The 24,978-nt window shown below is 48.6% G+C and overlaps 1 protein-coding gene across 1 annotated transcript in view; it reads left to right on the top strand.

Annotated features, from left to right (window-relative positions):
• Positions 1-279: 279 nt before the first annotated feature.
• SF3B3 (splicing factor 3b, subunit 3, 130kDa) overlaps positions 280-24,978 on the top strand; it is a gene marked incomplete at its 3' end in the record, with an annotated part of 27,891 nt that continues 3,192 nt past the window's right edge. Inside the window, exons 1-25 of the mRNA XM_010145802.1 lie at positions 280-389; positions 793-1,119; positions 1,876-2,048; positions 2,350-2,491; positions 3,307-3,419; positions 4,017-4,154; positions 4,359-4,462; positions 5,456-5,621; positions 6,079-6,174; positions 6,692-6,764; positions 12,240-12,391; positions 12,791-12,946; positions 13,338-13,493; positions 14,104-14,247; positions 15,118-15,240; positions 16,256-16,410; positions 17,322-17,496; positions 18,078-18,283; positions 19,171-19,327; positions 20,677-20,802; positions 21,476-21,688; positions 23,190-23,288; positions 23,401-23,544; positions 23,978-24,082; positions 24,846-24,972. Coding sequence (XP_010144104.1) covers positions 320-389; positions 793-1,119; positions 1,876-2,048; positions 2,350-2,491; positions 3,307-3,419; positions 4,017-4,154; positions 4,359-4,462; positions 5,456-5,621; positions 6,079-6,174; positions 6,692-6,764; positions 12,240-12,391; positions 12,791-12,946; positions 13,338-13,493; positions 14,104-14,247; positions 15,118-15,240; positions 16,256-16,410; positions 17,322-17,496; positions 18,078-18,283; positions 19,171-19,327; positions 20,677-20,802; positions 21,476-21,688; positions 23,190-23,288; positions 23,401-23,544; positions 23,978-24,082; positions 24,846-24,972 — 3,640 coding nt within the window. The remainder of the gene's footprint in view (positions 390-792; positions 1,120-1,875; positions 2,049-2,349; positions 2,492-3,306; positions 3,420-4,016; positions 4,155-4,358; positions 4,463-5,455; positions 5,622-6,078; positions 6,175-6,691; positions 6,765-12,239; positions 12,392-12,790; positions 12,947-13,337; positions 13,494-14,103; positions 14,248-15,117; positions 15,241-16,255; positions 16,411-17,321; positions 17,497-18,077; positions 18,284-19,170; positions 19,328-20,676; positions 20,803-21,475; positions 21,689-23,189; positions 23,289-23,400; positions 23,545-23,977; positions 24,083-24,845; positions 24,973-24,978) is intronic.

Below are 24,978 nucleotides of genomic sequence, written 5' to 3'. Positions count from 1 at the left end.
GGGAGAGCTGCCGCGTTCGCCCCGGGAGAGGAGCCGGCTCAGACGCTCTCTCCAAGCGATTGTTAGTCTCTCGGCTTGTGGTAGATGAAATGATGGGCTCGGGGAGGCGTAACGGCGTGGGGCACCTCTAGAAGGATCCCCGGCTGTGTGGGGTTTCTGAACAACTAAAACCGTAAGAGGAGCAATTACCTGGAGCTCCGGAGCAGCCAGCCTGGCGGCAGTGAGGAGCTCAGCAGGCGCTCGGTAGCCGTCATTTATTTTTATTGTGCTTGTTGCAGCTTCCAGAGCGACAATAAGGTGAAGCAAACGCGTCGCCAACATGTTCCTCTACAACTTGACGTTGCAGCGTGCCACTGGCATTAGCTTCGCTATCCACGGCAATTTCTCGGGTAACTGTCTCCCCCCTTTGAGCTTTTTGGGTAGTAGAGGGAAAAAAGGCATTGGGTTTTTATTGGTTTGGTTGCTGAAGCTCCACTGCTTCAGGAGAGCTTTTTTTTTTTGCTGATGTATTATTGTTACTTGCTCTCGATTTATAACTTGTGGGAAGATCAAAAAAGCTTGGCTTGATTGTCTGTGGATTTAATTTAGTATTTTGTCCACTTCCCCAGTCTGTTAAAAGATGCGCGAACAACAGTAGCACCCAAAGTGGTGAATAAGTTGCTTTGAATTCCTCCATCGTAATCATGAAACTCTTTGTAGTAGTGAAGTTTATCTTCTTTCTTAGAGCGCTTCTTGCAGTTGCACATTCTGCTGTGGTGCCATTAACTCTTCCTCATGTTTTGGATTCTTTAGGAACTAAACAACAAGAAATCGTTGTTTCCCGGGGTAAGATCCTGGAGCTACTCCGCCCCGATCCCAACACGGGGAAGGTTCACACGCTGCTGACAGTGGAAGTGTTTGGAGTCATCCGCTCCCTCATGGCCTTCAGGCTGACGGGTGGGACCAAAGACTACATCGTGGTGGGCAGCGATTCAGGACGCATCGTTATTCTGGAGTACCAGCCCTCAAAAAATGTGTTTGAGAAGATCCATCAGGAAACCTTTGGCAAGAGCGGATGTCGCAGAATCGTTCCAGGCCAGTACTTGGCTGTCGACCCGAAGGGCCGCGCCGTCATGATCAGTAAGTCTGCCTGTCCCTTGGTTTTGTTCTATTTTTTTTCCTCTCTTGGGGATATTTGTTTTGGAGCAAGTTTCTGTTAGGTATAATGGGAAATGTTTCCTCCCGGGCAGCTTGTCAGGCTATGAGACGTGTCAAGGGGAATGCAGGCATTAAGAACAGGTCCTTGATGCTGATGGAATGGCACAAATTAATTGTAACTGTGGGCCAAAGCAGCTTGGAAAGAGGCCAGCTTGCGTAGTGGTGTGCCGAGCCTCAAGTGGTGATGTCTGGCAGAGCAGTGGGGGTTGCAGGCATCAGTGCCACGGCACAGTTGGTCAGCTCTCAAGGCCTGAAATGGTGTTAGGAATTCGCATCTTCTCCGAGATGTAGCATGGAGACAGCTCAGTGCATTTCTGATCAGGCTTCACAGGTAGAGTGACCTTTGGGGGTTCGTTATTTAATTAGATTTACCGTGAGGTATCTCAGTGACCTGAACTTGGCTTTGCGTACTGCTGCTTTCCTGCGTGCTGAGAGCAGGGACTTGCAGTGGCAGGTAGCTTAATAGTGTCTTTTTATATCAGGAATGACAATAAATAATAGTTTCCTTTCTAACTATCTTTGTAAAGACATTCAGAGTTAATTGGTGGCACAGAGATAAATACCGCTATACAACTTCATCGGGAGTAACACTGACCTTCTCTTGCCAAGTTATATATTGATCTTGGACTGCAGGTATGATTGGATTTGGTCTTCAGACGAATTGTCCTTCCCTTGCAGGTGCTATTGAAAAGCAGAAGCTGGTGTATATCCTGAACAGAGATGCTGCTGCTCGCCTCACCATTTCCTCCCCGCTGGAAGCTCACAAGGCCAATACCTTGGTCTACCATGTGGTGGGAGTTGATGTGGGGTTTGAGAACCCAATGTTTGCTTGTCTGGAAATGGATTATGAGGTGAGCAGAGCTGACCTCCCTTGGCTGTCTTTTGAGCTTTGTCCTTCCTCTTCTTGTGGAGGGTGGGGAATGTTGGCTGCTTCTCCCTCGCTGTTTCTTAAAATCTTCCTGTTCAACTGCAAAAGTGCAAATTTTAAGCCTCTAAAGTGTATGTAAAGCTGTGCACTTTTTAATGCGCATCTTCCAGCAAGTTTTTGATGGAACTTCATTCTGATGTTACTCAAAACTGTTTGCCCATGCATCAGCTTCGCTTCTCCTTTAATACGTGTCCTGAGAGACGCCTTCATGTGTTTTGTTGTAGGAAGCAGACAATGATCCAACTGGAGAAGCCGCTGCCAACACACAGCAGACACTGACATTTTATGAACTGGACTTGGGGTTGAACCACGTTGTTAGGAAGTACAGTGAGCCTTTGGAAGAGCATGGCAACTTCCTCATAACGGGTACTGGCACTTGATTGCTGTGGTTTGAAAGTGCTCCTCACCTCTGTTCTTCCAGCTGAGTTCTGGGTATTCTCTGCATTCCGAAGCTAAGAGATACTACCTGAAATTGGCCGGTGGCAGACGCAGAAGCCTGTATTTGTAGGTGCTGTTGTGCTCTGTTGCATGGAATTCCAGCAGCTGATAGGCATTCAGAAGGCAGTAGGTGAACCCACGGGCCGAAAACCCACTTACAGGGATGGGCTGCAAAGCTGGCTGAGTGCCCGCGACCTGGGAAACCGCTGCACAAAGGAAGTGAAGTGACGCGAGTGTCTCGTGTGCTTGCCCTGGTGTTGCATCTTTGTAGGCAGCCATCAGGCACCAACTGTTGGGCTGGATCTTCCCCTGGTGATCTCTTATTATGCTGGGATCTCAACAGAAGTGTTTTAAAAAACACTTAAACCGAAAGATGTCTCATAAAACCATCTGGTGGATTTTTTGTGCCTGTAACTCGGGGGTCGTGTTTAGCTGACAAGTTGCTAATGTATATTGGGACTTTCTGGACCAGAATAAGTCAGGAAGAGTAGAACATAAGCAATCTATCAGAAGCTGCATCCCCCCTTTTTTCTCCTTCCTGGTCCCCTAACTCCATCTGCCCTGTTCTCATGCTGACACAGGCAGCCACACTCGGTTGATTGTCTTCCTCTTCAGTGAGGGCAGACTCATACACGTAGGGTGATGGAGCACACTAGAAACAACCGTTGCATTAGAGAAATCCGGGAGAGATATTCTTGTGTTCGAAGGGCTTTTCTCCTAATAGTCCTTTGTTTGTGTTTCAGTTCCTGGTGGTTCTGATGGACCCAGTGGGGTTCTGATCTGCTCCGAAAACTATATTACTTATAAAAACTTTGGTGACCAGCCTGATATCAGATGCCCAATTCCCAGGAGACGGGTAAGAATAATGTGATTCCTACCCTTTTTTTCTAAGCTTGTCTTTGTCAGTGCTAAGTGAATACTTTGTTATATGCCTTTCGAGGTTAAAGGCATCAGGGAGGTTGTAAAGTGAGGAAAAAAAGGAGTTAAAAGTGCGTTGGCCTACGATCCACCTTTCTAGGGGTGTGTTACCTGTGAGGGAAGGCAGAGGAGGGCATAGGCTGAAGTGATGAGCTTGGTTCATGTCTCTTCTCTGAGATTTACGCTGGAGATACTCCAAAGGCTCTGATCAGGCACCGCGGTGGCAGCACTGTTGCTGTAAGATGAGATTATTTGAGATGGTGAGTCAGGGCTGTTTCCTCCTCTGCTGATACTACAAATCGTTGGGCACTTTGGCAGCGCTTTGAACAGTTGCCAAGGTTCAGGGGCCCAAAGCCAGTTGTGTTTGGCTTGGGCATGTGAGAGGGTAACCGCGGGTGTAACGGAGGGGATGTGCTTTGTGTAAAGCCTCCTCATGTGCTCTAAGCTCTGTGAAATGGAAACGCTTCAGTCAGTGAAATCACATCTGCACTTGCCGGGTCATTCCACCAGTGACCTCCGCTTTCTTCCCTGACAGAATGATCTGGATGACCCAGAGAGAGGTATGATTTTTGTCTGCTCTGCTACACATAAGACCAAGTCGATGTTCTTCTTCCTGGCCCAGACAGAGCAGGGAGACATCTTCAAAATCACTTTGGAGACCGATGAAGACATGGTAAGCTTCACATGAACAGCAAAAGCATTCACTGAGACGAGTCGTTAGTCCTATTTCTGCTGCCCCAGACTATTGATGTGGTTAAGCCTGGCCCACTCTTGCTTCCCTTTGGAGAGGAGAGCTAGGCAGCTTTTTTTGTTTTTTTAAATCACACGTACAGCTCTGGCACTTCGCTAGTGCTGACACAGCTTCCGCTGCTTTCAGGTAACAGAGATTCGACTGAAGTACTTTGACACCGTTCCTGTCGCTGCTGCCATGTGCGTGCTGAAGACGGGCTTTCTCTTTGTGGCATCTGAATTTGGAAACCAGTGAGTAAGCACTTCTACATCAGCAGTTTTCCCCTGAACAAGGAAACTGCAAACTGACCCTTGAACTTATGAAACATATAAAGACAAGGCCTCTGTTTTGACAGATAAATTAATGCTTTGTCATGTGGCTTGAGCAGAACAATTGTTTTAGACTGTGACTGAATGGGGGAATTTTGTAGGTGGGGTTTGTTATTAGTGACTGTGGTTCTTTTCTTATTAGATGTAGTCTTGAGGACTTCCTCAGTTCATGTTTGGGGCTCTGGAATGTTCTGCACAGTACTTGGCACGCTTTTGAAGATGGCTTAGCAATGTCTAAGTGGGGAATTCACAGGAGTGGAGATTTATGCTCTTTCCTGAGTCTGTCTGCAGTCAGCCACCCGAGGGAGCTCCAGCTGCCTTACTTGACTGCATCTGCATTGGTTTGTGTAGACCAAGCTCTTCTTGAAGAAGCTGTATTCATTGGAGCTTTATTAAAACCAGGAAGAAAATCAGTCTCCCTCTCTGCTTTGAGGGTTTGTTTTCTCTGAAGTGATATTTAGGCTCATAAAACAGAGTAGGGAATGAGGTTAAAAACAGCAAGGTGGGAGATTTCTAATAAAGTGGGTAAATGTGGAGCTGCAGTCTCAGCCTTTGGCCTTGCTCTTGGCTTCAGCTGTCAGTGCTCTGGCTCTAACACAAGAGTATCTGAAAGGCTCAAGGGTAAACAGAGGAAACACTGAATCTCTGATACCTTGTCCGTGGCAGCTACAAATGAGAATGTTTGAAGCGGGGAGGTTTTGGTGGGTTGTTTTGTTTGGTGGGGGCATTTTTTGCAGGCCTCTGATTTCCTTTAAACATCTTGTCACCAAGAAGACAATTCCTAAAGCTGTATTTTAATAGCTATATAAAGTAGTGAAGGATTTCTCTTCTCCCCCTATTTGGCTAAGCCTTCCTTAGAGAAGGCTACACGAGCTTTGCACTGAAGACGCTTTTGCTCTTGCTTTCTGTCTCAAGTTACCTGTACCAGATAGCTCACCTGGGTGATGATGATGAGGAGCCAGAGTTCTCTTCTGCCATGCCTCTCGAGGAAGGAGATACATTCTTTTTTCAGCCACGACCTCTCAAGAACCTGGTGCTGGTGGATGAGTTGGACAGTTTGTCTCCTATTCTGTGTTGTCAGGTATGTTGCTATCAACGAGTTCCCTTTCACCACATAAGACTGTCGTCTCATTTACAGAGGAATCTATCACAGATGCAGGATTTTTTTTGTTTTTCTATGTGAGCAGAGTTGCCATTATCCCAGATTTCCTGAGATGCTGCTCCATACTAAATGCTGGTAGAAAAACAAGTCTGTTCAGTTCTCAAGACAGCTGCCTGGCCCCTCGCCTGGCAGCCTGTGATTCCTGTGGTGATAAATATCTATCTGGACACGGAGCTCAGCCAGACCAGCTCTCTGCTCTTCAGTGAGTTTGGTCAAAACTCCATGTTATTTCAGGGCAGCAGATGGTACACCCTACGGCATCGTCACTGCTTTCAGCATCTGGAAAAAAATGTTCTTACAGCAGTGGTGTGGCCTGTATAGCTTGGTTTCATTTTCTCTTCCCGCAGATGTTGTTTGACTCTCTTTCTCCACGCAGATAGCTGATCTGGCCAATGAAGACACACCCCAGTTGTATGTGGCTTGTGGTCGGGGGCCCCGGTCGTCTCTGAGAGTTCTTAGACATGGGCTTGAGGTAAGACTTCCAGCACTTTAGAGGAACAGCTTGACAGGAGAGGACAGTGGGAGAAAGCCCTTGAAATAAGGGTGCTGAGATGAAGGAGTTCTCCTTTTGCTGTAGTCTGGAGAACAACTTCTCTAGGCTCATCTCTTGGAAGCAAAGAGGTTGAACTGTTTGCTCTAACACTCCCAAAGGTTTTTTCTTCAGCTGACTCCAACGACCTGCATTTTGTCTCTTCTCATACTTGAGTGTATTGAGCTGGAACATTCCCGGTGTCTCTGCCAGCTGCTGATCTCTGCTGGGGGCAAGCGGGATGACCTGGTTTTAAAGCTGATCACCCAGAACTCTCATATTGCCGTTTTGTTGCAGAATGTGTTCTGCCCTGCAGCACATCTGGCACGGGGAGAGAGTATCAGTGCTGGGAATTATTAGCTTTTCTGCTAAAGCTTGAAGACTGCTGGTGGTTTGGTGATGTCCTGTAGTAAGTCTGAACATCTGTTTGCAGAACAACCTTGTTCCTGTTTACTTTTAGGTATCCGAAATGGCCGTCTCAGAGCTGCCTGGTAACCCCAATGCAGTATGGACTGTGAGGAGACATGTTGAAGGTACGGGGTGTTTTCCTAAAAGCGCAGGGAGGCAATAGTGAGTTTGGTGTGTTTGGTGGTTTTGGTTTTCTGTCCAAGGAAATGGGAAGGGTGCTGCACGGTGGTTGTGTGCCACCCCTAAAAGTTGTGTTTCGAATCACCTCTTTGTACTTGAAGCCAACGCCTGCTCCCCTAGAACTGTCATACTTCCCTTTGACAAAGAAGCACCTGCCGACAGCTGCATCCAGTGTGCTGCCAGCTGTACATTTGCAGCCTGAAGCTGTTGACCTTCTCATCCCTCCCCCCTTCCCCAAGATCTTGCTCCACCATCAGCAGGCAATGGTTATGCTTTCCGTTGGGGCATAGTTGCTCTTCTTTATGTGTGTGTTGACAACAGCAGTAATCAGCTCTTTGTGAGAGGGCAGGATACAAATTACAGAACAAAGAAGATAAATCGGCAGCAGTGTCTGTGTTTTATTACTTCCTTCTATGCGTATCTGCAAAGAAAACAGTCTGCTTGGGTAGGACACGCTCCCTGTTCCAAACCCAGCAGTGTATAGAATGCTGCCCGTTCTAGGAAGGGCAGGATGGGAAGTTGGCAGAATATACTGGATTGTGGATTTGGTTTAGGGTTTGTTTTTTTTTTTCTCCTGATCGGAAATAATGGGTTTGCCTTAGTAATGTATATAGAAGGCTGCCCGTTCGAGGAAGGGCAGGATTGGAAGTTGGCAGAATATACTGGATTGTGGATTTGGTTTAGGGTTTTGTTTTTTTTTTTCTCCTGATCGGAAATAATGGGTTTGCCTTAGTAATGTACAAGAGGAAATGTAATCCCTTGTCCTGCCTTTCTCTGGAGGGCGAGAACAGAGTTCCTCAAACACCTAGAAAGCCTGAAATGAGTCCGTTCTGGGTGCTGACAGTCTCGGTGACAATTTTCCAGGCAGTGCTGTGTGTAAATCTTATCAAGACTCGCCGTAGGCTTATGCAGTGGGTAGAAACGGGATATTGTTGCAGCGGAGTCCTCAGCCTGCTGTGGTGCCATGGTGTCTTGTTTTTAAGCAGTCAGAGAGTAGCGTGTCTTCCAGGCAGCTGTAACCCTGTGGGAATTTCAAACATTGCCGTGGGATTTCTCATGCCATCCAAGACCTCCCGTCAGTCCCTGTGCTCATCTGCTGAGGCTCATGTAATGCCTGAGCAGTGTGGATGGAGCTTTGAGCACAAAGTACCTTCATGTTTCCCAGAAATAAAAGGGTTGGAAGGGAAGTATTTCCACAGGTCAGAGCAGAAATCGGTGCTTTTCTTAGAAGTGTTCTGGTTATAGACAAGCCTTTGCTCCTGCCTTCTGGAAGAGGGGTCAGTCGTATTTGCTCCCCATGAGAGATGGAGGCTTCTGACACCATCTTGCAGTTTTAAAACCTTTTCTCTGGGCTTTCCAGGGGATGACTTTGACTTTTCAAAAGATGGGGACCATTGCTAACTGACATCAGACCAGTCTCGCTGTCTCTTTTTTTTTTCTTCCTTCCAAATTCTTCAGGTTCCAGCATGAAGACCTTCTCCATGATTTCAGAAGGGCTGGAATTGGTAGCTGTTGTGAACCACCTGACTTTTTGAATACACTTAAAAGTTACATGAAACCGATCCCCAAGTTACAACTCTCTGAGTTCAGACATGATTTCAGTGGGCTTCAACCAGAAGGACCGCAGAACCGGTTCAGACATGTGCCTAATCTTCACACTGCCCACATGCTGGGTTTTGGGTGGCGTTGGCAGCATCGGGCTGCCCAGCTCTGCCTCGGTGCTACCGCACGCGCACTCTGCAAGACCTTTCTAAGATGTGTGCAGATTTGCAGCCTCCGAAACGAATACTAACCTCGGCTGGTATGTGGTGATACACACTACCAATACCAAGCCTTTTTTTTTCTTCCACAGGTGGCTGCTGGTGGAGGTGCTGATCCCCCCAGGTTTGTACCTACTGCTAGGGGCTACTGTGCCGTCTCACAGGTTAACCACTGCGAATCCCCCAAGCATGGGGCTCTTTTTATGATAAACTTTTTCAGTAAATGAATTCCAGAAGCTTGTGGTGTAGGTGGAGATTGTTGCCTTTGTAGTTCAGGAGGAGAAGGCAACTCCCATTCCATAATACAGTCTTTGGGGAGCAAAGTAATCGACTGCATTCTCTGCAGAGCAGTCAGCTCTTGCTACAGTCAGAGATGTGCGTTTCAGGGGTGTTCTCAGCTCCCTTCTGGACTGAGGGTTGGCTCCCAGCTGCTTCCTGCAGACCTCCAAGAGAAAATGTTTGCTTGAAGCACCCGTTAGTATTGGTGGCCTGGGAACACCCTGTGGTTATGGGGTGGGTATGTAGATGGGGGTTGGACCAAACCTTCTCTTGCAGTTCAGTCTGCGTGAGAGGTCTGGGGGAGCTGCACGCTCTGCTGTGGAGCGAGCAGCCTGCATTTGTTCCCTAGCACTCATGCATGTGCAGTGAGTCACAGCTCCACACAGTTGCAAACAGAAGCCCAGGGAAATGCGCCTGTCATCCCATCAGAGCCTTTGAAGTGAGAATAATGCTGAACTTGGTCACTGCTCATGTTTGCTCACTGAACTCTGAGCTAGTGTTGACTGTAGTTGTATCGGAGCAAATGCAGGTGTTGCAGAGCTTAAAAATACTGGATCAGGCACAGACAGGCATGTAGGAACAGAACTCTTGTGGTCTAACTCAGACTGAATCCGTGACAACAAGGACAGTTGAGTTCATGGTCTGAACTGGGATGTTTTCGTAACTGATCGTGACGTGTGTGAAGCTGCAGAGAACTTGTAATGAAGATGTAGGAGAATGAGTCCAGCAGTGGTTCTTAGGAGTCATTGAAATGTCTCTGTCACTCGCTGACAGGAACTGACTGGAGCAGTCGGAACCATAACAACCATCTTGGAGTCTTGTGTCCACCTACAAAATAACGTCTATGTTCAGAACTCCAGGCAGCCTTGTGTTAATGCTTGGGATTGTGCAGAGCTGATGTTAAAATCTATAGATCTTTTCTTTTTCTAACTGAGAATACTTCTCAGTGTGCCCCAGGGATTTAGTCCTCTTAATTTCAACTAGGCTGCTATATTTTCTAAACCAAAATGGTATTATTTGAATCTAGATGAATGTGTCTTATTCACTGCCTTAATTCTGGTAAATCAAAGCCTTTATTGCAAAAGCTCCAGCAGAGAGGCATTAAGCAACACTACTGGACTTCAAGCAAAAATGCGCTTGTCACTACTACTGACACAGACTTAAAGGCACGCTCTAATATAACTGTAAGCCAGTGAAAAGAAAGCTAAAAAAAAGTATTAAGTGGTAGGAATGAGCTTTCGTTTAGGGTAGGACTAAGGGAATCTGTTTTGCTTTCAAATGGGCGTTCTTTGTCCTGCTCCACATCACGTGGCTGAGCCTCCAGCGGGGACACAGCAGTTTATCTGGAGAATGACAGCCCCTGGGGAGGAAGGCGGTAGCTCTCAAGGAGTTTGGAAAGCAAACATGCTCTTTGAAATGGAATTTTTAGAACATCCTGTCTACAGGGTATTTATGAACTAAATGCTCAGCCTGTGAACTGCTAGAATCTCCATTTTTAAAGCAATCGAGGAATTCTTTCAGACTTCCGGTGTTGAAAAAATTGTGTAAGTTTGTAGGAGAAGCTGCTGTTTAGTGTAGAGAATAGTCAGTGTGTAACAGTGTACGTCTTACTGAGCTCCTACCATCTGCTGGTAATTTGCGAAATTCTCCTGCTAAGCCAAGTGTTTAGATAGTTGCCATTGCTGCTCCATTTCTGTGTGTGGTTCAATTTCTTGATTTCTCATTTCCCCAAGTGGACCCACTCCTGTTCCTGGGTTTCGGGAGCATGTTGGAGGTTATAGGCTGTGACCACTTAATAGAGTAGTAATGGAGTTTATACCACAAACCGCCGCTGAAATTGCTTTAGTTGTACAAAGCTCTTCAGTTTGATCAGAGCTGTGGTCTGTGCACCAGATGTTAGAGAGAGGAATAGTGGGGTTTTTTTCACTTGCATATTTTCAGCTGTATGTAAGAACTTTCTGTTCTAAACGTGACACAGCAGGTTTGGCAACTAATGCCTCCCTCTAAACAGGGAGTGGGTAAGAAAAGGGTCAGTTCCTCAAGCTTTAGTTTCAGTTAACGCACTTCGCTTTCTTGAAGCTGCTGCATGGTATTTCCTGGCGTCCTATTTTCATCCCAGTGAGGGTTCTCCATTTTATTTCTCTACTTGGAGAGTCGTTAGCCACTTCTCCATGTCTCCCACACCTGCCAGTTGTGGAGAAACTCTGTTGAAGGGCAAAAACTGTGACAGCTGTTTTACACCCTCACCTCCACTAATTGTCTTGTGCTGCCGTGCATAAATCTGAGCTTTCAGTTGAGTTGGCTAAAAATGGGGAACTTTTTCTTCTTAAGAAATAGCACTTGAATGACAACAGCGGGAGAAATGGAACTGCTTTTCTGAGGCAATCATAGCTTTCCGTGGAGGCTCCTGGCTGCATCTCCCAGCAGACTGCATTGTTTCTGTTGCTTTTGTTACTCAGTTTTAATGAGACTCTCCCCCTCTGTAATGCCTGTCACTTTCTGCAGAATGAAAAGGGACAGCAGTGAACCGGGACATCCCCTTTACCCAGCCCTACGATCCTTCTTTCCCACAAAGTTCCCCTGTTTTCAAATGAGCTCTTCGGACTGTTTTGCTTAGCGTAGCTCTTCCATCTCCAAGCTACTAGACCGTCCGAGCTGTCTTTGGGAGAAGCCACTACTGGAGATGATAATTGCAGTACTGTCACTTGCCCCAGTAGAAGTAAAGGTCAACGTGTGCTTTATCGTAAGAATATAATTATTTCTCATCCCAAGAGACTGTGCGGGTGGATGTGTGAACATAAGCTAGTGGAGCTTCTGGATGGGAGTAGAGCAGGCTAACCCTGAGCTCCTCTGCTGCAGGACACCCTCATCATTCTCTGCAGCCTTTTCTATCGATACTCGATAGAGATGTGGTCCTGCCACCTCCTGTCTGCAGCAGCTGCTATGCAGCTTCTGCAGATGGTTTCCATGTGTTCAGGTTACTGGAGTCAAGCATTTCATTCAGCTTCCTTGGGTATTACATCTGGATTCAGCTCCTTGCGTGAGGTGGGGCAAGTGTCATAAAGGCTTCTAGATCTTGTGCTGTCTTTGCAAAAAGTCAGGAGAAGTCTTGCTTGCCAGAACTCAGAGTGTCGTGAATTATCTCTGTATCTGGATCATCATCTGATCCCTGGCTCGTTCTTACATTGTTTGCCGTCGAGCAGTGGCTGGCTTTTGGACAGTGTGTCCCAGAATGAACTTGCACGGTGCTGCTGGCAGATGTAATTATCACAGGAATTCTGCGGAAGACAACTGATAGATATCTGTCGGGCTGCTGATTGTCTTGGGAAGCCTTGCATGCATTTAATGGGCACCCTTTTTTTCCCTGTCTTCCCTGGCCAGATGAATTCGATGCCTATATCATTGTGTCCTTTGTAAACGCCACGCTGGTGCTGTCTATCGGAGAGACCGTAGAAGAAGTGACTGACTCTGGATTCCTGGGTACTACACCCACCTTGTCCTGCTCTCTTCTTGGTGATGATGCTTTGGTACAGGTAATGGAAAGCTGCTTCTGATGTGTCTGCTTATGTCTGCTGCTCTCCACTTGCTGCACGGCCGTGGTTTCTACAGTAGTGCAGCATAGGTTGTGTCTAACAGTGTGGGTGGGTAGAAAATGGCATTTGTTCAGCTTTTCCCTTTTTGTATCCTGTGAAATGAAACTGGACCAACCGAAGATGGTCCTGATCTCCTTTGGTGTGTGCTCAGTAGTTCCTTGCTGGAGTTGAAGATGTGTGATGCTTCCAGCTGGCAAGAGGCTTTGTGCTGCTTCAGCCTGTTGCATAGCAAATGGATCACCACTCGCCTCTGGCTTTTTCTGCATCAGAACCACCAGTGAAATGGCTGTTGTCAGGGGATGGTAAACACAGAATTGATGTGACCTTTTGTTCCTTCAGGTTTATCCAGATGGGATCCGGCACATCAGAGCAGATAAGAGGGTAAATGAATGGAAGACACCAGGGAAGAAAACCATTGTCAAATGTGCTGTGAACCAGAGACAAGTAGTGATAGCACTGACTGGAGGAGAACTGGTTTACTTCGAGATGGACCCGGTATGTGTGCTGGGGTTGTGAATGTGTTTGGAAAAACAAGGCGCAGTAAGAGTATGGCAGAGACCAATCCTTGATCAGAGCTGCAGAAGAGGGTAATGTAGTGCAGTGTCCTTCTGGAGCAGCCCTGTGTAACTGGACAGTGTCTGAGATGATTTAATGGCTAATTAAAGTCTATGAAGTTCATAACTGAGGCTGGAAATCATGTGCTTAATTTACTGCTATTCTGGTACTTACGGTTGTAGCTGAAATAAAGAAATGCTTTAAAAAAAAATACCAAAAAACCAAAGCACTATTTTTAAATAAAAAACGTGGGGAAAGGTGTGGAGGGACATTTTGGTGCTGGTTTGCCCCACTGATTAGTTAATAAGTCTCTTGTGTGTTTCTGTCTCAGTCAGGACAGCTGAATGAGTACACGGAGAGGAAGGAGATGTCAGCAGATGTTGTCTGCATGAGCCTGGCCAACGTTCCCCCTGGGGAGCAGCGCTCTCGGTTCCTGGCTGTTGGGCTAGTGGACAACACTGTCAGAATTATTTCCCTTGACCCTTCGGTGAGTAGCTGTGCTGCTTGCTGCTGCTTCTGTTGGCGTGAAATGTTCCGAAGGGAACTCCTGAGGTGGGCTGTGTCCATCCAGGCTCCCTTCCCATGTTCATTTGAGGGTAGCATGGCCCTGGATCCTAACCAGCGACTGATTCCCTTGCTTTATCTTGTCTCACCTATGCCTAGAGGTGGATCTGATGAGATTTGAAAGCATTTTCTTTTTCTTTCTTTATTTTGGGGTTGTTCTTTTTTCCCCTCTCAGTGACACTGTTCGTACCTGTACTAAAAGCAGGCTCATTCAGCAAGCTGGTTACAAACCAGTATTACCATTCCTCTGCCTGCAAGAGATTAGTGTTAACCAGGATGACTGAAGCAACAGAAACTGTGCTCGGGTCTCTCCTTGCTAAATGGCTGCAAACTGCTAGAAGGATCCAGTTTATCTTCTCCAAACCCTGCTCCTGCTTGCCAAAATCCCCAGAGCCAGCATCTGTTGTGACTTTGTTATTGTGTTGAGTGCTTCTTTCTGGAGATGTAAAAGGGCATCTTTAAACTCCTTAGGTGGACCTTGCTTCCCCTCCTGCCTTGGTGACGGGCGTGGTACCTCTCTTCTGTCTCCACAGGACTGCCTGCAGCCCCTGAGCATGCAGGCCCTTCCCGCGCAGCCTGAGTCACTGTGCATCGTGGAGATGGGCGGCACAGAGAAGCAGGATGAGCTGGGCGAGAGGGGCTCTATTGGCTTTCTGTACCTGAACATCGGGCTGCAGGTGAGAGCTGCCCGCCTGGTTCTGAGAGGCAGGCGTTGAAGGATGAATTGCTGTCACAGCCTTGTCATCGTGCAGCGCCACCACACAGAGCCTGGCTGTTCCTTCTTTGTTACAGCACGCTTAACAGCTGCGCCTGGGGAATTCATGGCGTGACTGGGGAGAGGTGCAAATTTCCCCATGCTTTCCTAGACTTGCAACTGGTCAAAAGGCAACTCACTGTCCCAGGCTTCATGGAGGACAAATCATGCTTCTCCTTTTCCAGAAAAGACGGCAAATTCTAAATGCCTTCTGGGTGAAATGTTGTTGGGCAGCTCTTCAAAAACTGCCTGTAGGGCAGAGTATCAGTGAAGTAACTGCCCGCAGCCACAGGCTCTGCTCTCGTAACTCTGCTGTTGCATCCAGGACTGACTCTGATCTTTGACCAAAAACTTGACAGTTCAATATGTGATAAAAATAAACAGAGGAGTCTGGGTTCTTTCACATGCCTTGAGTTTGATGGCAGGATTTACACATTTGGGGATAAATGCTTCGTACCAAGAAGGGTTAGGATCTGGAATCAGCCCTTGGGTTTTTCATGGCTTATGTGAGGCACTAAACCTCTTGGTCTGTTTTTTAGCTTTTTTGTTTGTTTTGGGGGAGATTTTTGTTTTAACAGTAGTTCCTTTCTGCCCTGCTCGAGTGTGCAGGAGTTGTGCTTTCTAATACAAAGAGTCAGTGTCGATTCAGCGAGATTGTAGAAGGGAGTTGTTTTTGAAGCTAGGAAAACAAACACCTAATTCCTCAGAAATTGCCTCTCTGTTTTGGATAATGGCTGTAACTACTTATTTCTTATCTGTCATCTTGACCTCATTTTGGTGTGCTCGTGTCCAGAACGGAGTGCTGCTGCGAACTGTCCTGGATCCCGTTACCGGCGATCTCTCTGATACCAGGACCAGATACCTTGGTTCACGGCCTGTTAAACTCTTCCGAGTCCGAATGCAAGGCCAAGAGGCGGTAAGTGAGGCAAGCTCTTGGAGGGGTGCAGATCCAGTCCCCAGGTTGTCCTCAGGGATGGGGAATCATCCTTAGAGCATAGCAGGACCCTCTGGGTAAGGATGGGGAGTAGATGACATCACGAGGGAGATGCTTGGCTCACAGCTTGCTCTGTCACAGACAGCTTTGTTTGTGTTGGTATTCCCCTTCTTTCTGGGGAACTAATGTGTGGTGCTGCTCTACCGCCTTTGAGCCAGGGTTCACCTGGCCCATAGGCTGTGTTTACAAGGGGTCTGGAAATCTCTGGGCAGATTCTTGGGCTTAGAGACACTGAAGAAATCTCACCCTGCCTGCCTTAGTGCGTAGGGACAGAAAGAGCCCCATGCAGAAATCATCGCCCTTGGTGCAAATGATGGTTGTTTCCTGTGAGTGCTGAGAATAGCTCAGCGAGCTGCCATGCATCATTCAAGGGGAATATTTGCAGGATTTGGCATAGAGGGAAGACTGTGTTTCATCAGAAGTGCCATTTCCAGCCCTTCTGATGTGGCACTGGGGAGATCAGCCACCCCCTGCTTGACTCATATTTGGATGACACCTTAGAGTTGAGAAATATAGCTGGTCAGTGTAGGGAGCTGGCTCTGGGAATCCAGGCTCTGCCTTAGCCTTCTGGTATGCTCTTGAACTTGCTTCTGCCAGCCTGCCAGCTCTGAGTTGGAGACAAGGCGCTCTGCAGCTCGGGCAGAGAATGCTCATAGAACAGCCGAGTGCTTTTCTGCTGGGAGATCAGTCTTGGTTCCTTGGCTCACGATACGGGGAGAAAAAGAAGTGTAGAAGTCCATCGTTGCCTTTGTTTCCCTTAAATTGCTGGACTGAAAATAGGCTACTTTTGAGTAAGTTTTGCTTAGAGTGCCACAGCATTTAGCTTGTGACAAAGCAGTAAATGTTTATTTTAGCCTGTTCTAAGGGGACCAGGTCTTCTGTTGTTGAAAAACAACTCCACCCCCAGAGTGCATATATCTTTTGTTGCCTTTCTCAGGTGCTGGCCATGTCGAGCCGTTCCTGGCTCAGTTACTCCTATCAGTCACGCTTCCACCTGACTCCCCTGTCTTATGAGACACTGGAGTTTGCATCCGGTTTTGCTTCCGAGCAGTGCCCAGAGGGTATCGTAGCCATCTCCACAAACACACTGAGGTAAGAACCAACAGGGGAACACGAACGCTTCTGGGCCAGGCTGCCAGGCAGAGGGAGGGTGGTGACACCTCCCTAGACACTCAGAAGAAAAGAGGTAAAGTGACTTACCTTAAAGATTAAGAGGTTTTGAGGTTATTTGATAATGGATAATGATTTGATAGAAACACTTGGCTGGGTTTCAGAAAACAGATGGGACATAAAGTTATCTGTCATAAAGAAAGGAGAGCATGCTTCTTGGGCTTGTATTTTCCAGCTTTTTTCAATCACAGATGTCATTCAAGTCATTCTTAAATTCTCTAAGCCTTCAATAAACACGAACCTGTTGTGTATTAGGCTCTTGTGGATTGTGATCCGAATTGGCTACTTCGCAGAAAATAAGCCATGTGATTTAGAGAAATCAGAGGCATGACAGGGGTGTGTTTGTGCTGCCTTTCTAAAGTTCAGCTTAGATATTACAAAGACAAATGAAAATAATAGGGGAACACAAATTCAGGAGCTCTGCTTTATGCACTCAACAGGCACTTTTTTCATATCACTCCTCATTGGAATATTACAGCATTCACTGCTTTTAAAGGAGTCATTCTTTCCGGAGGGACTTGTGGTTTTCAGCCACCAAATGCCAGAAGAACTGACATTTCAGCTGGCAAGTCACAGGAAGAAAGACTTGGCATGGCATTTTTTTATACTCTTAACGAAGGCGGCTCTGAGGGGCATTTGGTTACATGTCAAGGCTTGTGCAATGTTTAGATTCGGATGCTGTGGTCCCCAAAATTTGCTGTTTGTCCCAAGAAAGGTGCTGCTTGTCTCTGGCACTAACGGGTTTCATGGACATAAAGCTCAACTCCAGTCGTGTTCTCTTCAGCAGTTGCATTCAGACCTTGTTCAACCCATGTCACGTTTTTGTCCCTCAGGATTTTGGCACTGGAGAAGCTGGGGGCAGTCTTCAACCAGGTTGCCTTCCCGTTACAGTACACACCCCGAAAATTTGTCATTCACCCAGAGAGCAATAACCTGATCATCATTGAGACAGACCACAACGCTTACACCGAAGCCACCAAGGCGCAGAGGAAGCAGCAGATGGCCGAGGTAAGAGGAGTGGGGGACAGGTACACACATCTGTTCCGCAGGGGGGACTTCTGCAGCTGGAAGTCCTCCCTGCTCGCTAGTTGCCTGCAAGTTTTTGTGCCCTGTGTGAATGCAGGAGCTGAAGGGAGTGAACATCTGCCTCAACCACAATTTGGCAGAGTACCCTGATTCCCAGGGCTCGTTGCTTTGTACGTTATTGTGGCAGGCTTGAAGAACCACATGCTGGAGGACAGTCGTGTCTGTGGAACACCACCACTACCTGGGTTTTCTGTGACTGTTTGAGGATGTTTGGATTTCAGTGTGTTATTTTCTTCTCACTTTTGTTTCCAGAGTTGCTGAATTGTAGAAAGTATTGGGCAGGGCGCGGAGCTGACACCGCTGTGTTCCGAGCTGTGTAGGCTCCCTTGGGAACAAGCTCAGGGTGGCTGGAACCTTTGGGATTTGGTGGCTTTTATTTCGCTTGCCCTGGGGTACCTGGGCCTAGGAGAAATGGGGAGGTTGTGCTCTATGCAGAACGTCAACATGTCTAGAGAGGAAATCCACTGAGCTGCTGTTTTCTCCTGTCCTCTAACGCGCTGTAGGAAATGGTGGAGGCTGCAGGCGAAGACGAGAGGGAGTTGGCTGCAGAAATGGCTGCAGCCTTTCTGAACGAGAACCTTCCCGAGTCCATCTTCGGTGCTCCCAAGGCAGGGAATGGCCAGTGGGCCTCTGTTATCAGGGTGATGAACCCTATCCAGGGAAACACATTAGATCTGGTCCAGCTAGAGCAAAATGAAGCTGCCTTCAGGTAAGAAGGAGTGCCAGGTGCAGCAAGAATTTCTGCTTGTGATGAGTTTTAAGTTGTTGTTTTCCTTCTTTTGATCAGCTGTTACTGAGTTGAAGTCCAGAAGCAGCATGTTGTTGAGAGACTGGCTTGAAGTTCCGGCTGTGATTGCCCTGCTTAAAGCTGTTATCTTGCCTTTCCTTCCCTTCCCACCCTGATCTGTCTGCATGTGACACTCAGAGCTGATGCTCCAGATGTTTGTGGCAGCCCAGTGCTTAAAGAACAACAAAGGAATGTAAATGCTGATAAGAGAGTGAACAAGAGAATGTGCTGCTATCTCTCACTTCCCCTTCTCATCCAGAGCGTAGATTGAATGGAAAGGAAGCATTATAGGGACTGGAGGGGAAACCCAGCACAATAACCATGAAGAACAGCGAGTGCCTCAGCAGATGGAGTTGGTCATGCCAGTCCAAAAGGCTGACTCTGCCCTGTTCTGTCCAGGATTCCCAACCAGGCTGAGCTAGGGCAGGAAATAACACTGGAAGGTGAGGAAAGGTATATGTACATGTCCAAACTGGAACAGCCTTTGAAAAACAGCTTCTAGTGGAGCTTTGGGCATTGCTAGGAAGTGTCTGGCCTGTGGAAGCGTAGAAATAATAATGCTCTGGACACGTGTGATAGCTGGAGGCATCTTTTTATATGGGGAGTGTAGAAGAATGAAGGAATCTGCCTTAAAACGTTTCTGCAGAGAGAAGCAGTCTCTGAAAGTGAAATGTCGGTGCTGGAAGGTTGGGCTCCCGAGTCTGCGCCTGGCTGGGCGCAGGTTGTGCCGTCAGTGAGCCCAGTCCACGTGTGCAGCGCTCGGTTGTGTCACAGTCATGCTGATCTCTGGCACATCTTGTCATTCCCAGTGTGGCTGTGTGCCGGTTCTCCAATACTGGTGATGAGTGGTATGTGCTGGTGGGAGTCGCCAAGGACCTGATTCTGAACCCTCGCTCGGTCGCTGGGGGATTTGTCTACACCTACAAACTGGTGAATAGTGGTGAGAAGCTGGAGTTTCTGCACAAGGTGAGAGGGGTGACTGGGTCATGTACAGGCAGAGTGTCCAGATAGCTGTTGCGTCACCCCAAACAGTAGTAGTAGTAATGCAGGTAGTAATGCAGTACTGGGCAGGATCGGCTTGCTGATGTTACACATAGGAAGCAGCCTCGGCGAAAATAAGCTGCCTCTTCCAGAGTCACTTGAGACATCTTTTGCAGAGCTGAGGATTGAACCGAGATCTCTCACGAGTCCCAGCCCATTGCCTCAGCTATAGTCTCACCAATCTAACTGGGCAAATGGGAAAGGAACCCTGTTTTTCACACCCCTGTTAGGGGAGGGAAACAGCTCTGTTTACTTTTCAGAAGATGAGCTCAGAGCGCTGCTCTGTGAGCACTTGTTTACAAGGCAAGTTCATACTCGGGTCTCTCAAGCCCTGGTGCTAAAGCTCCCAGTCCTTGGATGGTCCCTAGAGCTGCTGTGAGCTGTTGTCTTGCCTCCAGTGCTGTTTTGGTTGCATGTCAGTTGATAATCGCCTAGTGACCAACTTGCTTGATAGGTCTCAGGGGCTTCAGCAAGGTTTTCAGCAGAACTCCGTTAAAACAAAATTCTGTTGCCCTTCCCACGTGCTTCCAGCGTGGCCAAGGTTGGAGCAGATGAACATGTGGAAAGGAATGTTGTGGCTTACTCACTTCCTACGGTCCTGATGCAGTGAGTGGGCTCTGTCCTGGACCAGGGCCTTTTCTGGTGCCACCAGACACCCACTTGGAAGTTGACAGAACTGCTGATGTGAAGTAACTTCTCTTAGCCAGTGCAGCCAGCTGGGAATGCTGTAACTGGAAGCTCTCCGCATGTTCCCGTTTGCTGCTGCGCCTGATCCTTTTGGGTTTGATCAGTGGTGGGAGGAAGATTGTTCAGCCCGGGGTTACTGGGATTGTGGGCACACTGTAGTTGTTCAGATGTAACGCTGCTTCAGCGGCAGCTTCATGGCATCTGTGGCAGATGGCTGAATTAAAACAGGTGATCTGGATGGGTTTAGGCAGGACATAAAATCTTTCTGTTGGGGATAAAGCTGAACTAGGAACCAAGGCAACAAGCACCTTTGCTGCCTGCCCAGCGTGGGGTTCTTGCAGCAGTCCCACCATGGGTGAAGGTGCTGTCTGTGTGGGACCCAGAGCGCTGCTAGCACCATGAGAGGGATGTGCTGCTCTCGAAAGGCCTGGCCATTTGCCCCTCCTGTATAAAAAGGTTGTGATCAGCCCTTGGTGTTGACAGCCTTGGCACAAGCTTCACGACCCAGGAGCTGAATCCATTCTGAAGCGTGGTGTGAGGTTAGCTCTGTTACTGGGCATCTCACAGTCTCCCTCTTCGCTCTCTAGACCCCTGTGGAGGAGGTTCCTGCAGCCATTGCTCCATTCCAAGGAAGGGTCTTAATTGGAGTTGGGAAGCTCTTGCGTGTTTATGACCTGGGCAAGAAGAAACTGCTTCGGAAGTGTGAGAATAAGGTACTGGCTTTTGTTCTGGACCAGAGCTCTCAGTTTGGAGTGAGCCACGCTTTGCAGCAGCAGTGAAACAAGGGTTTAGCTGCAAATGTGAGAGGTCTGAGCTGGGTATGGGGCGAAAACTGGGTGGAAGTGTTTTCTTAGGTGGTCAGCGGCCCAGGGACAGAAGTTGAAGGGTGCATATGAGCCCCTGTTCAGGTCCCCAGAATCATGAAAAGGGAATTTTCTCCTTGAAGTAGATGGTCATTCTTACTGAGCATCTCCGATACTTTTTAGGTGGTTTGGGGGTTTTTTTGTAAAACTTGACTCACATGAACAATTGAAGCTCTCCTTGGGTCTCTCTTGGCCACAGTAGTGAGGGGACACGGAAGCAATACCTGCTATCAGGACTGCCCCTGACATCCCAGCTCACACGGTCACGAGCGGTGCACGTTCTCTGAACTCATATTCAGCTGGCCAAAGAGCGTTGCGTGGTGGCTGTGAGGTGGCAAGGCCCTGTACTGACAGTGTGTTCAGATGGGGCTGTTGTCTGCCAGAACTGAGAGGTGGTTTCTGGAGGGAACAATGAGAAATGAGGAGTGAGCCGTAGTTTGCGGGGTGAGACAGTGTTTCAGTTGGGGTAGGGTTGCGCTTCCCTGTTAGGAGCGCTCAGGCTTTGTCCTTTCTCTCTCCAAAGCACATTGCCAACTACATCTGTGGCATCCAAACCATTGGGCACAGAGTGATCGTCTCAGATGTTCAGGAGAGCTTCATCTGGGTGCGCTACAAAAGGAATGAGAACCAGCTAATCATCTTTGCTGATGACACTTATCCCCGGTGGGTCACTACCGCAACGCTCCTGGATTATGATACCGTGGCCGGGGCAGACAAATTTGGCAACATCTGCGTGGTGAGTGCAGCTCAGAGAAGTCGAGGCTTTTTCGCCTTGACATATTTTTCCTTGAAACATCCATGATTTATCTTAAAAGAATGAGAATCTGTGCATAGCTGGAGGCAACGCCCTGTACCATTCACTTGTTTTTGCGGGGTGACGAGCAGTCATCATAGCGGGTGGCTGCAGATTATCTGTTCGTTCAGTAAAGCAAACAAGTCAAAGCATCAGCAGGTCAAAAAACGTATTTCTGAATGTTCATTAAGTAACTTGTCCTGAAATTGCCCCACACTTTGCTGTGAATAGGCCTTGAAACAAAGCTTGCAACTGTGAAAGAGCCCCTGAGAACGTGTGTCAGAGTTATCGCTCTTAACTTTCCCTGGCTCAGCTACTCGCTGGCATTTAACTTTTGCTGCCGCTTCCTCTCAAAGTTGGCTTTGTCAGTGCTGACACTTCCCCACTTGGCTGGATTTCAGCAGGGGAGGAGGAAAGAATAGATGGTCTTTCTGCCAGAGCTTTGATCTCTCTCTGAAGCGTGCTTGGGCGCTTCAGAGCGTGGCAAGTGTTAGATGCTGCACACGCAGGACCTGGCTGACAGCACAGATCAGTCCACTGCGGTTTGCCTCCCCCACATCCATCAAACTGGTTCCTTAGCTGGAACCACCATCATTTTGACCATTTCTCCCAGGGCAATCTGTGAGGGCCAGGCAGAGGCCAGTCAGGAGGTCCTGGCCATGTTTGAGTAATGGGCCATCAATTTTGTACCAGCACTGGTGTGGCCAGCAGGACCAGGGCAGAGATGGTCACCCTGTACTGGGCACTGGGGACGCCACACCTCAAATCCTGGGTTCAGATCTGTCTCCTCACTGCCAGAAGGACATTGAGGGGCTGCAGCGTGTCCAGAGCAGGGCAGCGGAGCTGGGGCAGGTCTGGAGCACAATGTGCTGAGTAGCGGCTGAGGGACCTGGGGGGGCTGAGCCTGGAGCAAAGGAGGCTCCGGGGAGCCCTTCTGGCTCTGACAACTCCCTGAAGGGAGGTTGGAGCAAAGCGGGGGGATCAGTCTCTTCTCCCCAGGAACAAACAACAGGACAAGAGGAAATGGCCTCCACTTGTGCCAGGGGAGGTTGAGGTTGTCCCTGAGGAACAATTTCTTCCCTGTTGGGGCTGTGAAGCCCTGGCTGCCCAGGGCAGTGGTGGAGTCCCCATCCCTGGAGGGGTTTAACAAACATGTTGAGGTGCTGCTGGGGGACAGGGGGCAGTGGGGACCTGTGCTGGGGGAGCAGTTGGACTTGGTGATCTTAAAGGTCTTTTCCAACCTAAATGATTCTGTTGTCTCAACAACCTGCTTGTTGTTGAACGCTAAAGGCCTTGTTGGATGGACAGATGGCTCATGCTGCTCTAAGTGTGATGCTCTAAGAGTGATGCTCAGAGTCCTCCAAAGCAGCCACTTACAGGGATTCTCCAGAGATAACGTGTTGCTCCTCTGCTGCTTGTTGACTCTTCCCCGCTCTTGCCGCAGGTGAGGTTGCCTCCCAACACCAACGATGAGGTAGATGAGGATCCCACAGGCAACAAAGCCCTCTGGGACAGGGGGCTGCTTAACGGAGCATCGCAGAAGGTAACGCTTCCTGGGGAGTGCGGGGGTATCGTGGGAAGAGAGCACAATGCTTTTGTGTGTGATGCTTTTATAAAAGCTAAAGCAAAAACCTGCTTCTGTGGTTGACTTGCAGGCTGAAGTAATCATGAATTACCACGTGGGAGAGACGGTGCTCTCCTTACAGAAGACCACACTCATCCCAGGAGGCTCTGAATCTCTTGTCTACACCACCTTATCGGGAGGAATAGGAATCTTGGTCCCGTTCACTTCCCATGAGGTGAGCAAGGCCCATTGCTGTGCTGTGGAGTTGGCGCTTTTCTTTGTGCTTGTCCCCATCCTCGGGTCGCTGCTGCTCTAAACCTCTTCCTGCTGGTGGAGTCCCCATCCCTGGAGGGGTTTCCCAGCCGTGTGGAGGTGCTGCTGCGGGACAGGGGGTGGTGGGGACCTGGCAGTGCTGGGGGAACGGGGGGAGTCAAGAAGCTTAAAGGTCTTTTCCAACCAAAGATTCTTTCCAACCAAAACGATGCAATGATTCTGTGCTCCACAGGAGCTCTTGGGTGGTGTACAGGAAGTGGTGAGGGGGTGACCGTGACTTTGGCTGCCATAGCAGAAGCTGGCAGTGGCAGTGGTTCAGGAGTGCCTGGCTGATGCCTTGTCAGTGGCACTGATGTGTAGCAACTGTTCTCTTACTGATTCTTGATTCCCCTCAGGATCATGACTTCTTCCAGCACGTGGAAATGCACTTAAGGTCTGAGCACCCTCCTCTCTGTGGACGAGACCATCTCAGTTTCCGCTCCTACTACTTCCCCGTGAAGGTAGGTCTGAGCATTTTGGCTCAGCCTGTCAGGGTGGTGCAGCTCTTAGCCCTTCATACTGTGTCTGCTTTGGCTTCCTCACCCTTGTCATCAGCCTTCTGAGGGTTGGTCTTGAGACACAAGCGCAGAGGCGCTACTGCTGCCTTTTTTGGCACAGCATCTCCGTTCACCAGCGGAGGAAGCACCGTTACCTAGCTCTGTGTGTGGCTGGGTCAAACCAGGGGTTGCCTGGGGGATCTGTTTTTTTCTGCCACTGTTGGAAGGGGAAATCTCATAAGAACCAGCTTTTCCTGCCCCTGAGCTGTGCTAAACGCTGTGACCAGGAGGGTCCGGGATAACGATGTGGTAGCTACTACCAGAGTAACGTGCGTGGCACCGTCCCAGCAGCGGAAGCTGTCTTGAGCGCGGAGGCTGTTCTGCTCTGCTGAGCCTGGGGCTGGTTCCCAGCATGCCCAGTCTCAGAGGTGGCTCCCATCAGACTGCAGATGCCCCAGCACAGTGCTTGGACCCTCTTCCCGTCCCTCGAGTGACTCTTCAGCTGCACCCAGGCTTTGGGGGTTTCTCCCTTCGTTAATCAAGCTGGCCAGCAATTAATTTGATGCTTAACTGCTGCTATTCAGCAGATGAGGTCACCGAGCACGGGCTTGTTCCCGGGACAGGATTAAGAAGCTCCTTGGAACAACCTTTGTTGCCGTTTTCCCCGGTTTAGCAGGGTTCAGTGCCTCTGTGTGGTTCCAATTCAGTGCACTTCTTACCCCCCCAGAACGTGATCGATGGTGACCTGTGTGAGCAGTTCAACTCCATGGAGCCCAACAAACAGAAGAACGTGGCTGAGGAGCTGGACCGCACCCCACCCGAGGTGTCCAAGAAGCTGGAAGACATCCGCACGCGCTACG

Source organism: Buceros rhinoceros, unplaced genomic scaffold, assembly GCF_000710305.1.
Source record: "Buceros rhinoceros silvestris isolate BGI_N320 unplaced genomic scaffold, ASM71030v1 scaffold16831, whole genome shotgun sequence".
In the NCBI taxonomy this organism is placed as follows: Eukaryota; Metazoa; Chordata; class Aves; order Bucerotiformes; family Bucerotidae; genus Buceros; species Buceros rhinoceros.
The sequence above is the reverse complement of the archived record's forward strand: the minus strand, read 5'-3'. Positions and strand labels throughout refer to the sequence as shown.